The sequence below is a fragment of the Hippoglossus stenolepis genome, chromosome 10 (assembly GCF_022539355.2).
Source record: "Hippoglossus stenolepis isolate QCI-W04-F060 chromosome 10, HSTE1.2, whole genome shotgun sequence".
Classification (NCBI taxonomy): domain Eukaryota; kingdom Metazoa; phylum Chordata; class Actinopteri; order Pleuronectiformes; family Pleuronectidae; genus Hippoglossus; species Hippoglossus stenolepis.
Genome location: NC_061492.1, coordinates 6,795,206 through 6,810,654, shown reverse-complemented (window position 1 = coordinate 6,810,654; position 15,449 = coordinate 6,795,206). Strand labels below are relative to the sequence as shown.

Below are 15,449 nucleotides of genomic sequence, written 5' to 3'. Positions count from 1 at the left end.
GAGCTGTGAGGCCAGTCTGACCGGACAGAGCCCTGTCGCCTCAAACCCTGGACCCTGACCGCTGCTCGGAGTAGAGAGACGACAGCACTTCCTGTCTGACATGATGCTGATTCTTTGATGAGCTGCAAATCTCCTCTCTGCAGCTTTCTGCTGGGTTTTAGTGTCCATGTTGCTTTTCAGTATTGATCATCTGCATATTCTGCTTTATCTTCAGGAGTTTTTTTAATTAAACTGACTTTTATTAGTTTAATTCTTATTTTGAACAAACCTACTCGTTCATCAAAATATCATAATCATCATTGAATAAAACTGTGTGTCACAATAAATCAGCGTCTTTGTTTTGCTTTCAACATTTTACACTTTGCAAAACCTCCAGTCTTGATCATTGCAGTGTCAGACAGTGCAGGAGATGGTTTCAGTTGTGTCACTTCTCTGCACGTCAGTAGAGGATACTACACATGAAGCATTAAAGCATTTATTTCTAAATCTATAACAATAACCTGGAGCTTTTTGTTTGGACTGATGTACGGTGCCAGGTTCAGTCAGTAGCTTCAGAGCGGGAACTGAATGAGGAGAATACAAAACGAGAAGTGTGTGTGGGGTTTGTTTCAGTTGTGTTTCGATTCCTTTGCTTGAAGACTTAATTAATACAAGACAGTTATTCTCTGTGCAGCTGCAGCAGACCAGTTTCACTTCAGTCAGACTGAGGGAGGTTTTTGTACGGCTCTAAATCACTCTGTGAACTGTCCACTGCCTTGATAGACGAGACAGTAATAATCTCCAACATCTTCAGCCTGAACACCTCTGATGGTTAAGGTGTAGCTAGAACCAGATCTACTGCCACTGAATCGAGAGGGAGTTCCTGAATATAGAGTTGATGCTCTGTATATAAGAAGCTTGGGAGCCTGTCCAGGTTTCTGAAGGTACCAACTGAGGTCAGCACCAATATCTGAACTCCCTGTGGCTCCGATGTTCACAGTCCCTCCAAGACTAACAGACTTGACTGTGTCAATCTGAGTCAGAAAACTGTTGGCAGCAGACTCTGAAATAAGAAATGAATGAAAGAGCATCAGAGGAAATGGTTTGAAAGCCAGTGGAGGAAACAAAACAATAAAACAAAGAAACTACATCTGCAGCAAACATGTTCACAATCTCTCACCCTGACTCAGAAATCCCAACATGATGGTCAGAGTTATTGTCAGCATCATGATCCTGAAGCACTTTTCAGTGTGAGCGTGTGAAAACTGGTCGGACTCTGTGTGACGCAGGAGAACTTAAACTCTGAGGAGCAGCGATGCACAAAAGTCATGCAAACACACACCTGCTGATGTGAAACAGAAAAAGCAGAGTTCATCTCCCTCTGGATCATTCGACCATTTCAAATCTGTCAAAAGAAAACTGAAACATGCCGCTGTTGTTTGCAAATTCTACATCCCTCTTGTCCCACACTTATTTATTATATCTTGATAAACTGCAGGCATTTCCTTTATTAGGCCACTGATATAAAGATGGCAGCAGAAAGGTAGCGATATACAGTATAAACAGCTTGTTCCGCTGTTGCTCTAAACAACCATACCACTCATCTCCTATTGACGTACATGTTTAATTGTCATTAAATGCAGAATGTGTGCTGATGCAGGAGAGATACTGTGAATGTATTTTGCATATCTGCCTGATCTGAGTCAGCCGTTTTCTTTTTTTAACTGAGGAACACTGTGCGACCATGTGCAGCCGTGAAGAGGGAACCAAAACTAAATCTGAGTTTCACTTCCCCCCCTGACTAGAGGTTAACATGGGGGTTTCTGCAGGTTGAGCTTTGTACCATGTTCAGGTGAACAGCGCATGTCAATTCTGCAAAAAAGAAAACACTGATACTGGACTGTATACTAAAGAGTAAATGATATGAACGACAGTCCCAACATAAAGTTGTGTATCAGTGATTAGAGACGGACTGATTTGTTCATTTGTTACAGAATCAAATGAATCAAACCAGTATCTCACCCTGTTTGTGCACTGACGGCATCAGACATCACCAGTCACATCTTTATTATAAATGTGCTGTAAATAATACATCACTTTACACAAGGCAGAGAGCGTGATGCCATATTAGCAACTAGCAGTGGGATGAAACTGTGCATTTACTTCGTTAATGTACTTAAGTTTCGTAGATTTATTTTCAGGTACTTTTACTCCACTACGTATATCAGCAAATATGTGTACTTTCTACTCCACTACATTCTTGCAATGCACTGGGTGACATTGTCTTTTATATTTTTAAAAGCCATCAAAAAGCAAGAGGAGAATCGGTCCATTGATCCAATCAGAGCAGGCAGGTGACATTAAATCCCGCCTCCTGTGTCACTAATCACTAATGAAGAAGAAACACCTGAAGTGGATTGATGGAGATTCAGTTAATCATGTAGTAGACCCTTGCATTAGAGAATGGGATACACTCGACAAGTACTTTCAATACATTAAGTATATTTTAAATCAAGTACCTACTGATCTTTTACTGAAGCAGCAAGGTTAATGTGGTACTTTAACTTTACTCGCGCACACTTGATTTCTGCCAAATAAAGATGAATGCTGCCCTCTTGTGTCAAAAGAGGGGAAAAGTCAACCTGTGATCCCCTGTGTCTCTCTCTGAAGTTTCTCTTTTATCTGTTACTTTCCGTCTCTTCCTCATTTCATGTGCATCACTCAGTGGGCATTTTGCATTTCTCTGTAGTTGTCTGGTTGACATTGCATCAAGAAACTAGAAGGGCGCTCAATAGAGTTCATACCTCCGCCAAGAACGAACAGTCCCCGTTACAAAACCACATTTAAATTCACTAGATCTGGATTTTTATTTGGAACACACTCAAATATCAGTTCCCTGATCATGTCTTATTCTTTCGTCAAGATCCATGAATTATTCTCTGAGGAAACAACGAAAATGTTGAAAAAGATGTGGTAATACAGTGAGAAAAGATTCCTTGACCCGTCCCCTGATCTGGACCGGCACCAAACTTTAATGGGTCTTTTCTTGGTTCATGCCCCACCACACCAAAGTAAATTTCATGGGAATAGGTTGAGTAGTTTTTGCAGACAAACAAACACAGATGAAAACATAACCTTAGTGTTAATAATATCCCAAGATCCCCGTCACGCCCCGTGTGTGCAGCAGCCCCATTCAGTAAACCAGACACAAGTCTATTCAGGTCCGCCTTTATTAATAATTTACATGTTTGGATTTTATTTGACAATAGAAGAGTTGTGTTTTCATGGTGAACCTTGATGCATTCCTTTTAAATTCTTCAATCATTCATATCACACATACGGTATAAATGGAACGTGTTCTAGTCAAAGGCCACATAACAGTGGATTCCAGCCCGTGGATAGTAGCAAGCACCGAGTGTTTGTGTCCACCACATGAGTGGGTTTTTACTGCATCGTGCATCTTTTAAAGGACCAGTGAACCAGGATTTAGTGGCCTCTAGTGGTGAGAAGGCAGATTGCAAACAACTGAAGACGCCTCCACTCACCCTAAACTATGGTGACATAAAAAATGGGCTACTACCTTTTGGGAACATGGTAGGCTCAATGGAAGAGGACTTTCAAACCCTTTAAAGAGCTCGTGCTACGCTAACAAAACTAAAACAATTCTTAGTTTGAGGTGGTGTTCAATGTAGTGGTGCTCAATAGATCCAACTTAAACCTGCACACTGGTTCTTTAAAAGGTACATGTTAGATTTTTTTTCCACTGATTATCTAAACTTGCAGAAAAAACGAGGTATAAAGCAAACGTTGAATAAAATCATATTTAAAACTGATTGATTCAGGTCTGGCTCAATTTCCAAAGGCTTATAATGACAATTTTAGGGTCTGGAGTGCATAAGTGCACCGTTCAGGGAAGTAAGAATGAATTGGTACAAAAAAACAAAAAAAACATCTTCTGTTGTGTTAGTCCCAAATAAAAAACTATGATATACATACTTCTTAAAAGACGTTTAAAAAATAAAGGAAACTACCAATTTATAATGTACAAAACCCCCCCCCTGCAAAGTCTTCCTCCAGTTCAACAGATAATTTCAAACAGTATTTTTCTGGTACGACATACACACACACACACATACACACACTAAGGCATCTATTGCATAAGGCAGAGATGAAGACAAAACATTGCATGGAAGTATAAACATCATGATGGGCTTGTGAAGTTTCTAAAAGACCCCACAGAGAGTTTGATTGCAGAGGCATGTTTTGGGTTCTAAACTGCCCCTAGAAGGTTGAAGGTATAAGGACATTTTCCATCTACCACCGAATAACATTCAAAAGTTTCATGTATAAAACCAGACTAAAAACTATAACGTTGGAGTCCCACCTCTTTACAGGAATGGTTTAACTTTCCGTGAGATACGGGTGTTGGATGCTACGACTGCAACGATTATGGAATTCGGCACGGCTGCATGTAGCTATTGGAACGAGGCACAAGGGTAAGAGAGATATGGCTTCGGCGCAGAAAGACTGGTGAGAGTGGAGATGCACTTTACTGACGATCATCATACGTAAACCAGTAGAGGATGCTGGCTGGTTTGTTTGGATGTTACTGGTGTTAGTTAGGTATCGTCTTTAGAGCCTGGGATTTAGCGGTTGCTCCTCATGGCCTCCTTGGCTGCCAGGATGAGCGGGGTGAGGCTGGACAGAGGCTTGGCCAGCTTCAGGAATGGATGCTAGGGACAGACGGGCAAACAAAGAAGTTGAGTCACATTTGCCAAACATTCTCTGCTCAGTTAAAGAAGATTCTTTTGGTCAGATGTATATCTTTGATTTCAGGCAATTACAATAAACATTTTTCACTACGCTCTGACAATTTATCGATGAGAGATGATGCAATAAAAAGCCTAAAGAAGGATGGATTGAAATTTGCCCCTCTGTATAAAGTTAGATGAGAAGATTGATGCTAGTCATTTAATATAAAGCAACAGCTGGTTAGACTTTGCACAAACCCGATTGATTAATAATGATAACAAGAATAATGACGAGAAATAAAACCCAGCAGATTAAATCAACTGTGAAAATGTTGTGCAGGATGATTTTGAGAGATCTGTATGGATAAGTTGAGGCAGTATGAGCGCGGCGGTCTCTTCTACCTGCAGCAGTTCTCTGCCTGAGCCTCGTTTCTCCACGTCCATCTCTAGGCAGCGCGACAGGAAGGACCTGAAGACAGGAGACAGCTTCTCTGGACTCTGCAGCTCGGGGGTCCCGTTGGTGGCGATTAAATACAACGCCTAAGACAGAACACAAGCATGAAGCAATACTTTAGATTCCTCACGGCGCTAATCTTTGTAGTCATTATATATTAAGCATATACTACATGAATAGACATTTCTAGAATGATCTAATACTAATGATCAAATGTGACACCTGATGATCACAGTTGTAAAATGTGACACAGAAACAGCAATAGAAGCCTGAGACAAAACTAAGAGCTGAAGGGAATTTCATTAGTTTTGCAGGTGTTTCATCATAAATTCAATTTTTGACCACATGGTGGTGCTAGAGGAAAAGTCGGGGGATCCTCAGATTCACCGTGATTCAACCTCAAACATGCACATATTAATATTTGACTGATTAATGGTTTGAGTTATTAATTAAGTGAAAAGGGCGAAAAAAGTATAAATGTTAGGAATTTAAGATATTCCCAGAAAAAACAGGACTTTGACATTTTTCACTATTTCTATGAAATGTTATAAACTAAAAAAGTCATTAAATAAATTCTCAAGCTGTCCTCCCTTGCCACACTTACTCTGAGAGGGTTCTCGTTGAGATACGGAGGCTCTCCCTCCACCATCTCTATGGCCATAATCCCCAAAGACCAAATGTCCACTTTAGGTCCGTAGGCTTTCCTGGTCACCACCTCCGGCGCCATCCAGTATGGAGTCCCCACCATGGTGCTGCGTTTGCTCTGCTCTGGAGTGATCTGGGCGCAGAAGCCGAAGTCAGCTGCACAGAGAGGACAGGGGGGAAAAAGGGTTGATATCATTTTAGTGACAGTCCGAACCACACGTAAAAATGAAAACAGCGTGATATTCAGTCAGATATGTGTCTGCGCATGTTGGCGTGTGCGCTCTCTCTCTCACTGAGTTTGACTGATCCGTCCATTCCCAGCAGCACGTTGTCACTCTTGATGTCTCTGTGGATGACCTGGTTGGCGTGAAGAAACTTAAGAGCCTGGATGACCTGCGCGAGAGGGAGGTTTACATTCTTTACAGTTAATGCACTGTTACATAAGCATTACAGAAAAGTTTTAATCCGACTTTTAATAATTTGACTTTTGGTAAATAAATGGTCAAAATAATAATTTAAAGGAAACGTGATGCTTTTTCATTGTTTCCTCAAGTACGTTATATAGTTTTTTTGCTATGTAAAAGTTCTGCAAAGTTCAAAAGCTGAAACACCTGGTCAGTAGTTCGGCCTATAAATCATACGTTTGCATAACGCACGCCTAGCAGCTATAGTCTGGCATGTTCCCTAACAAAAGTAAAGCTAGAGTGGAGGCTGTCATTTCCCATTCCTTCCTAGTCCTCGTCTCAGGTGACCCTTTTTCTTGATTTATGTGGTCTGAAAGGTTTTCACCAATATCTTCTGTAAGCTCGGCGGTCTGGGAAGAATCGTACCTCTCTGCAGACAGCGGCGATCTGAGCCTCGTCCATGCACGTCTCCGTCACAACATCGGTTAGCGAGCCACCAGCCAGGTACTCCATCACCACGAAAAGCTCGTCCCCCACCAGGAAACTGAAAATGCACACAAACTCAATCAGACTCACACTCAGTACACGTTATCGTACATGTCTGTGCAGAACGTGTGAGGTCAGTGTCACCTATCTACGAAATTGACGATGTTGGGGTTCTTCATCTCCTTCATGACCAGGATCTCGTTGATAATGAGCTCTTTCTTCGGCTGCTTCTGCAAGTTGATCTGTTTGATGGCCACCTGCGAAACACAGCATCCTGTAAATGTGACACCCCAGGTACACACCATACATCCAGGTAATTACATAATATATTTGCAATGCTACCTGCTTATACTGTTAGTTTAACCCTAACTCTCTGTTATAGGACCGTCAAATTCAGGAGATACAAAATTTGCTGGGATAAAACATTGATGAATAGATTGTTAGACTTGTTTTTCATAGATTTATTTGCAGGGGGGAAACGCTCTGATAAGAGTTGAACGCTGGGAAATGAGGTCTTGGAATTCTCGCCAAAATCTGTCCCTCTCTCCCTGGAAAATTTTTGGTGGGCCCAAGGATTTTTAGCTTGTTTATGTTTGCATCTGTGCAGGCATAAAGAAAATCTCAGAAATGCTCCCAGGCAACTGTCACGCTGTAGTCTGACCATAAAATGCCCCTTTTACAGGAGTATAATTGGTTCTGCTCTTAGCCTACAGCGATTCCTTCCAGTATCTCATACTGCAAACATGGCAGCTAACACTTCAGCTGTGTGTGGTTCATTTCATTTAGAAAAGTGTGAACTAAGCAGCGTGCAAAATCTGTAAATAAAAACAGGATTCGCAAGCACTTTCACAGACACAGGACGAAGTGACCTTACCTCTTGTCCTGTGGCGACATCGATGGCCGTGTAAACTGTGCCCGACGCCCTGAAAGTCGGAAAAACAGTGAGAGGTGAAATAAAACATCTTTCCTACTTTTTCTTTTCATCCTCCATCCTGCAAAACTGTGACTCACCCCTGGCCGATCTTCTCATAGCGAGTGTATTTCTTCTTAGGATCTCCGATACTGACAATGGTTCCTAAGAGTCCCAAAGAAAACTGTTAAGTCAGCTCTACTGGAGCATGAAATAGATGTGGCTCTGCCTGGAATTCATACTTAGTTTCTCCATGATCTCCTCATCAGTCATTTTGCCTCCCTTCTTTTTCTGCCTGTCAGCGGCCTTAGAGGCGGCGTCACCCTCTGGAGCTGGGAGTGGATCTATCACCGACTTCGTGTACACCTGACACAGCACAGCAAGAGAACATTCAGGAACACTGACCTTTGATGACCGCTCCTAGATTTGTGTGTGGCTGAATATAAATACAGTAATAAACAAAAAATTAACTCGGGGTTACAAAATACATGCCTGAAATTAAATATTACTGGGAGGTTCTTATATTTTCAACTTTTCTAAATATCTATCTAGTAATTCCAGAAATGTCTTTCAGATCATATATGTAAAATGCATCACACTTGTGTTTTGTTAAAGGCCCAAAGGAAGAGCAGCGTCAAATTTGGTGTAATATTATTACACTGTGAATAATCAGGCGACCAGAGGCAGTGGCTGGGAATCATCAACATAAGTGACGCAGACGATCACGACAACAGCGTGTTTGAGACAACTGGCTCATTTACGACAACTACAGCTGCAGTTTGGGGTTCAACGTACTGAATCGAGCTTCGCCAATCTTTGAATAATAATCTTTTAGCTGTAGTGCTACTTTTCTGGAAGTCGCATCTTTTCGTGCCGACTCACTGATTTTGTGTGTTCTGGTCGTGGGGCCACAATTGGAGGTGGCGTATCGTCGTCGTCATCATCGTCGCCGCCCTTGCCACCCGACGGGGAGGTCGCCGTACCCTGCTTGCCCGGCTGCAACAGCAAACGCATGCAGAGAAAGAGAGAATGAAATTGACTGAATGCATTCAATGTAATGTAATGGATGAAGAGCCTGAGCAGCAAATGGAGGAACTCACCGACTGTGAGTCTTTATCTGAAAAAGACAAAATGAAACAAGAGAAAGTGTCAGGACAGAGAAGCGAGTCTGCACAGTTACAACCCTGGAATTGTATTTCCCCGCTGAGCAAATAAGAGAAACTGACCCGAGGCGGAAAAACTGAGGTATTTCTGTTTTCCACTGGTGGAGTCATAGAACTTGAGGATGTCGAGGACAGCCTGAGGATTTTGTTTCTGTTCTGATTTACTGATATTTGAGGTCTGAAGGAGACGGGCCCACTGCTCTGGCATGCCCTGTACAAACACACAAACACAAATGAAAATTATTATATAAAAGGAATTATCCATAAAACAAAAGTAAAGAGTGGCTAGGTGTCAATTTTTATCATGTAGCTGGTTGTTCTCTAATCTGGGAGGTCATCTAATATCCACACCACATAAACTAGCTCGTACTGGTGCAACAGAGTGTCATGTGAGATACTTACAGTGAACTCTCCAGTGACAGCATCAAAACCCACATGAATGGTGTGTTCAAAGTCCGATGGGGAGGAGATCTCAGGTCTGTCCTTGTCCTTGTCCTTCTTCCTACCTCCTGCAGGTAAAGGTCAATGTGTTGGCCATCCATTGTGGTCTTTTTACTGTGTATGTGTGTGTATAAGTGTGTGTGTGTAAGTGTGTATCCCTTACCTTTCTCTGAGGCAAACATAGAGATGATCTTGTTTCTGGACTTCCTCTCCTCCGGCACAGACGGCAAAGGCCGAGAGCTGTGATTGGCTGACTGGGGGTCCTTGGCTCCTCCTCCTTGGCTGCTCATCCTGACAGGGGGGGCGGGGGGCTTGTCCTCACACACTCCGCTGTCACACATTTACACACACGTACACCTGCCGAGTTGGGATTGGATGCAAAAAAATTCGAATGCATTCAAGACACAGAGCAAGTCTGTTGTGGCATGCTCAATAGCTATTGTTTTTTTTATGTTGGCCCAAAATGCTACTGAGGAACAGCTGAACACCAGGTTAAGGTTTAGCCTCCAGTAACACAGAGAAAGTCTCACGCCGACCCAACTAATCCATCCAGGCCCATATGTGCAGATCAGTGTTGCAGCGTGGGGAACAAAGAGTGTGAGCAGGAAGCAGCTCTGAACGGGCAAAAGTGATGTGTTGAGTCTCGTTCACTTTTCAAACGAATGAGGAAGGAGAGAGAGAGAGAGAGAGAGAGAGAGAGAGAGAGAGAGAGAGAGAGAGAGAGAGAGAGAGAGAGAGAGAGAGAGAGAGAGAGAGAGAGAGAGAGAGGCGATAAGTGAGTTGCTTGATTAAACAACGGTCCTGCGATAAAACCCTGCCATATATAATCTTCAGTTTTTACAACTTCAACAAGGAGGTCGTGTTTTATTTATTTTTTGTCTGTTTGTAAGCAGGATTACGCAAACACTACAGGACGTATATACGAAACTTGGCAAGAAGGATGTGGTGTGGGTCAGGGAAATTTAATTTGGGTGCAGGTCTGTGTCAGAAGGGGGATCCAGGATTTTTTTCAATTGCCTTAACATTGCCAGATAAAGCATTTTTCAACATTTTAGTTGATTTCTCAGAGAGTAATTCATGGGTCTTGATTAAAATAAGACATGTTTAGGGGACTGATATTTATGAGTGAGTGCAATTGGGTGCAGATCCAAATGTAAATGTGGTTTCCTAAGGGGACTGTTGGGCCTTGGCGGAGGTATGTACTCTACGGAATTGCTTGAGAAATGAGAAATGTGTTATGCAGAGATGTGTTTCTGTTATTTAGCCTTCAGAGTCAAAAAAGTGGACAAAAGAATAAAAAACACGAACAACCCTTAAACTTTCTTAATCCGATAATAGATCTCTACTTTTACCTGTAAAGGATATTAAATGAACTTACACTTTAAATGTCATTATTTTTACATATGTTCAGGATGCATTTCCTCCCCACTCAAGTTTGATCCACATATTGTGAATGTAAACGATCATCTTCACACAGACACGCACGCACACACAAACACCTCAACCGCAAAAGAACCTCTACAAATCTTGCAGCTCACGCAGTTCAATTCACTCTGAGCCCACGACCTACATTCTTGCTGACATCACAGACAGGAAATAGGAAGCAAACAAAGGTTTCCTCACTTCCTGTGTCTGACCAACGATGACACAGCTCATGTTTGAACCCGGACATGAAAACGAGGCTCAGGGAGATCTGGCGGAGAGCTCATCTCCGCACACAAACCCTCCTCCTGCAGCAGCTCTGCTGAGACAACTTCAAGTGTGAAGATGTATTGACACAGATTATGTTCCTTTACTCATTAGCCAATACGCACAATCGTAAGCCAGTGATGCTATAACAGAAAACACTTTGCACTATCTGATTTGTGCTGTTCAATAACCGAGCCCTTTGGCCACAAGCTAAAAGGCACACAAGCACTAACTTGACTCACACTATTCCCCACCCTGCTGCCTTATACCTGACACATTCCCTGTGTTCTTCCACTGGGATCGAAACTATCCCAGTTACCACTGTGCAATGATTTTGGCTCACGCAACGACTATGTGCTTACATGTGGCAGGTTTTCACACTTAAGTTCACGTACACTGACCATAAACTTCAAACTTTCCAACGTGGCAAGAATCATATCGTTATAAAAACACAACCCTAGGAGCTTGTCCACCTACAGAATGTGAGACACCCCCCGAGCTTTCATTACACGCCTCCAATTGTCTTTTCATTTCCTTTGCCTCTTTTATCTGAGCTGCCAAGTACTCACCTGTTTGTCGCCTCTTCTGCGTCTCACAGGAGACCAGGTAAACGATCAATAAAACTGCCGTGTTCCCAGGGAGTGTGTGCAGCTTCTTTACTATAGCTCATTTATCTGCTTAGCTCTCACTGTATCCTCCCCCCTCTCGCTCTCTCTGTCGCTCACTCGGTCTTTTCACCATTCTCAGGGCAGGTCGTAGCAGGCTGCCTCATTCCTCAGTGAGCTTGGATGGGACAAGTGTGTTCTTGCCCTGGCTGGATAAAATTAGTCCCAGTCCAGCCTTAATGTGCATTTTCATAGTCTCTCTCTCCCTCTCTCTCTCCCTCTCTACATGTATATGTGTGTGTGTTGGGAGATGGCTGGCCAGGCTGAGACAAGTTGTCTCTGCGTAGGAATTCCATAGCTGCAGGGCTGCAGCAGGCGTGTTCTCCTGTTCATCACACACACACACACACACACACACACACACACACACACACACACACACACACACACACACACACACACACACACACACACACACACACACACACACACACACACACACACACACACACACACACGCCCTGCCCTTAAACTCAAACTCCCCCTGCCAACAGGCGCTGCATTGTGAACACTTGAACTGCTCTCGTGTAGCTCTGAGCGAAGTTTTCTGTGTGCAGCGGCAGAATCTCTTGAGGGAAGCAGGCAGGTGCAAACATCAGCAATGCAGGCTTGTGTTTGTGTAACTGTCCACGCCCTCGTACTTCTGACACCATTAACGGATTAAGTAGCTCGACTCTCGACAGGAACGGACATAGACCCAGTGACACATTGAGCGGAACAAGGCCCAGTCTTTATGCTAAGCTAAGCAAAGCAGCTAGTGGTTACAGCTACAAAAACAGACACTGCTTTGTTTGGAAAGGACACAAGACAAAATAATGTATTGGACAAGTGGTGTTGAGAGAGCGCAAACCTCTGCAAAGGCCCAACAGTGCCCTAATGAAACCACATTTAAATACGCATATATCAGTCCCCTTCATATGCCTGATTTTTCATCAACATTCCTTAATCATCCGTTCAAAATTACTTATTTTGTTCGGATCCACGCCGAAATTGAATGGGTAAAACAAGCGTCATGATTGAACAGCTGAGACTAACTCGCAATCGGTTGAGTGTGTATCGTTGAGACCTCGCTACCACAGCTCCGTCCCCCAATCGCCGCTGTGCTAACGTGCAAGACGGCAGCGTTTTGTATCTGGGATCTCAAAACCAGAAGATACTGAATTTTAAGTAATTAAACACGGAGAGAAGTAGTAAATCAGCCAGATAGCAATTTGTCAACTGATAGTTTCGACTATATTGACGTGTATATGTTGATTTTACAAATGAAAGCTGCACTTTTCCTTCACAGTCTCTGCTTCCTTGGGCTACCAATAATACTGTTCCACATCCAAACGACATCCACGCGTTTTCATCATCGCTTTGCCTCAGAGCCCTTCACGTCTCCCTTCCCTTCATAATTTCGGTTCCTCGTTCTCTCGTTGTGTCAGAGTACTTTCTATTCCCTGAGTTTGGCCATGCACCGTTGGGGGAGGAACACTTCCTCATCCTGGAACTCCCCGAGATCCAAAAAGGGGGGAGCCTGCCAACCAGAACGCTGCAAACACCACGGCCAAGCTGTTTACAGGAAGTGGACAGCAAGCCCTTTGTATTTGGCTTCTATAAAAGGACATTCTGTGTAGGACTTCCTGGAAGGAGTGATGAAGCCTGCACACACAAACACACGCTAAACACTTCCACCTCCTTTTCATTCAGTGACAGAAGCACAAGATTCACACGAGATTCAAACAATCTGACAAAAACACACACATGCACCATATGTGTGCACACAGACACACACTCACACACACAGTCTGAGCTAAGTAGCCTGTGCAGTCACTTCACTGATTGCAGGTCAGGCAGTGAATGAAGCGTAAACACGCTGCCCCAGCTGCACACCCACACTGAACACCTTATCCTGTTATTCAAACAGCTGCCTCAGCCCTGTGTCAACATCACCACGGATCAAAATCTCCAACCTGGCAACCTGGCGTCCCAGGAAACTGTCGCCTCCTCACTCCACGGTTTGGCCCAGGTACAGAAGGAGCCTCAGGACTCAAAGCACCAGTCTGTTTCAGTTTCAGGGCCTGGAAGCATTTGAATGTCTGGTTCAGTGTCTCTGCAGGATCAACAGTCTGGACTGAGAAATCACAGTCTCAAATTTAAACACTGATTTCATATGTAGCGTTCACAGAAAACGCCAGGGTTTTAGAGATACAGAGGTACAGAGTCCTAACTCTCCCATTGAAACGCTGCATAAGACAATGCCATGTCAGGTCATAGTCAAACTAATTATCAAATTTAAATATGTGGAGTTTTCCGACCTTATTTGTCCTATGTAGACATGTATACGTCTTAATCGCATTATAACGTCCTATCGGAGTATTCACAGCTATTTGTGACATCCACATACGACAGTTGCTATCTGCTTGATTACATAATGTCTTATTCAGAAAATAGTTGTCCGAATATTGCCGTCCATATAAATGCAGTCACTGTTCCTGTTTTCTAGAACCACACGTCACATTTTCAAACATCCTGTGTTAAATTAAATTAAACTTAAATTGAACAAAACCCCAAAATATTCAGTTTAATATCACATAAGACAAAACAAAAGGTTTGATATTTAACGGTTTTGCCATAAATAACTTTACATAAAAATAAAAACACACCAACGAAAAATCTAAACAGAAATGCACGTGCATTTTTCATACCAAAAAACATAAACGCAGATTTATTGATATGTCTGTGAAAGGCAAACCAATCAATAAATCTTTCAGACTTTACATTTCATTCTCCATTTTTGGCCCAAACATCCTAAAAGAGTTGTAAAGAAATCATTGTTATACCTGTATATCTCTTTATGTGTAATTTGTATTTAACCGTAGATTCAAGGTCCCGATCGAGCCAGATCACCACTTCCCTTAGTCTGATATTTTTATAACAACATTTAAGTAGTATTACAAGTGTAAGTCTTTGAATCAAAAATCCCACAGCGAGTACAAGTACAAAACTATAATGGGATTAAGACAGTAAAAGTATCAAAAGTACTCGTTTCGCAGAAATATGGCGTTGCTACATGTAATATGCAATATGTTCATATTCATCACATAAATAAATCTAATTGAAGTCATGTGAAGTTAAATCATAAGTGATCCCCTTCAGAAACCCAGAGCTGGAAAAAAATACCCATGATTCCACACGGCATGTTGTGTTAAACCAGACATTTAAAGGCCCATTGATTGAAATGATGCAGACACACTGTGTATGTCACCACACATGTTTTGTACATGCAGCACATGTTATTACAATGATGAACACTGCCATTATTCTAAATTACAAAGCAGGAGAAGCAGCTTACACCAAGATCTGGATTTCTCTTTGTTTCTATAAACGCGAAAAGTGTCTCTGTTAAATGTTTGTCAGAATCGAACCCCCCCCAGTCTGGATGAAGTAAAAGTACGTGAAGAAAGTACAATGCAAGCACAGATCAGACCGAGTGAAATCATTGGGTAAGGCTCGACTCACCGGTTCCTGTCAACCGCAAAGTATCAACCGCTCTCCGGCCAAAACTCCTCCGCGTCTGCCGCTGCTTCCTCAAAACTCCAGGTTGGACTCCGATGTTTCACAGACTTTCAACCGGAGTGAAAACAACTGTTCACCGTCCCTTTAGTGCAGCTTCTCCCCCCCCCTGATCGAGCTCTGGGCCTGGGCTTCTCTCTCTCTGCTCGGCCCGGGGAGGAACCAGGCGAAGAGGAAGCGGAAAGTCGTAGACTCGCAAACCGAGGAACCGGGACCTCGCGGCTTCCGTAGCGCCTGGTGCGCGAACCTCAAAAGGCGTGTAGACGTGCTGGAGGCGTGACCTTAGTTTTCAAAGTAAAGTCAA

General features: G+C 42.9%; 1 protein-coding gene and 1 gene segment (V, D, J or C); both read right to left on the bottom strand.

The window, feature by feature from the left end:
- LOC118116383 overlaps window positions 1-1,085 on the bottom strand; it is a 52,659-nt gene extending 51,574 nt beyond the window's left edge. The window contains 1 exon segment of the V gene segment in view: window positions 906-1,085. Within this exon segment, the coding sequence occupies window positions 906-1,070 (165 nt within the window).
- A 2,106-nt stretch (window positions 1,086-3,191) lies between these two features.
- Window positions 3,192-15,379, bottom strand: LOC118115912 (serine/threonine-protein kinase PAK 2). Of its 6 annotated transcripts, none has more exons than XM_035167129.1 (16): window positions 15,092-15,379; window positions 13,543-13,650; window positions 9,397-9,590; window positions 9,195-9,301; window positions 8,856-9,003; window positions 8,730-8,746; window positions 8,512-8,625; window positions 7,872-7,995; window positions 7,731-7,794; window positions 7,594-7,642; window positions 6,864-6,976; window positions 6,660-6,777; window positions 6,123-6,222; window positions 5,789-5,985; window positions 5,133-5,270; window positions 3,192-4,712 (listed from the first exon to the last, which is right to left on the bottom strand). In XM_035167129.1, the coding sequence occupies exons 3-16, from the start codon at window positions 9,572-9,574 to the stop codon at window positions 4,626-4,628; spliced, it is 1,554 nt and encodes a 517-aa protein (XP_035023020.1). In that variant the 5' UTR covers window positions 9,575-9,590; window positions 13,543-13,650; window positions 15,092-15,379; the 3' UTR covers window positions 3,192-4,625. The 6 variants fall into 6 exon arrangements, with proteins under 6 accessions (XP_035023020.1, XP_035023023.1, XP_035023019.1 ...); XM_035167132.1 differs by having other exon boundaries at window positions 9,397-9,563; XM_035167128.1 differs by lacking the exon at window positions 13,543-13,650.
- Between the last annotated feature and the right edge of the window lie 70 nt (window positions 15,380-15,449).

Coding starts and splice junctions, on each gene's coding strand:
- LOC118115912 (XM_035167129.1), bottom strand. CDS start 9,574: ATGTGTGACAGCGGAGTGTGTGAGGACAAGCCCCCCGCCCCCCCTGTC. Junction 6,223..6,659: donor TCGCCGCTGTCTGCAGAGAG/GTACGATTCTTC, acceptor CCTCTCGCGCAG/GTCATCCAGGCTCTTAAGTT. Junction 4,713..5,132: donor CAGGCAGAGAACTGCTGCAG/GTAGAAGAGACC, acceptor GTCTGTCCCTAG/CATCCATTCCTGAAGCTGGC.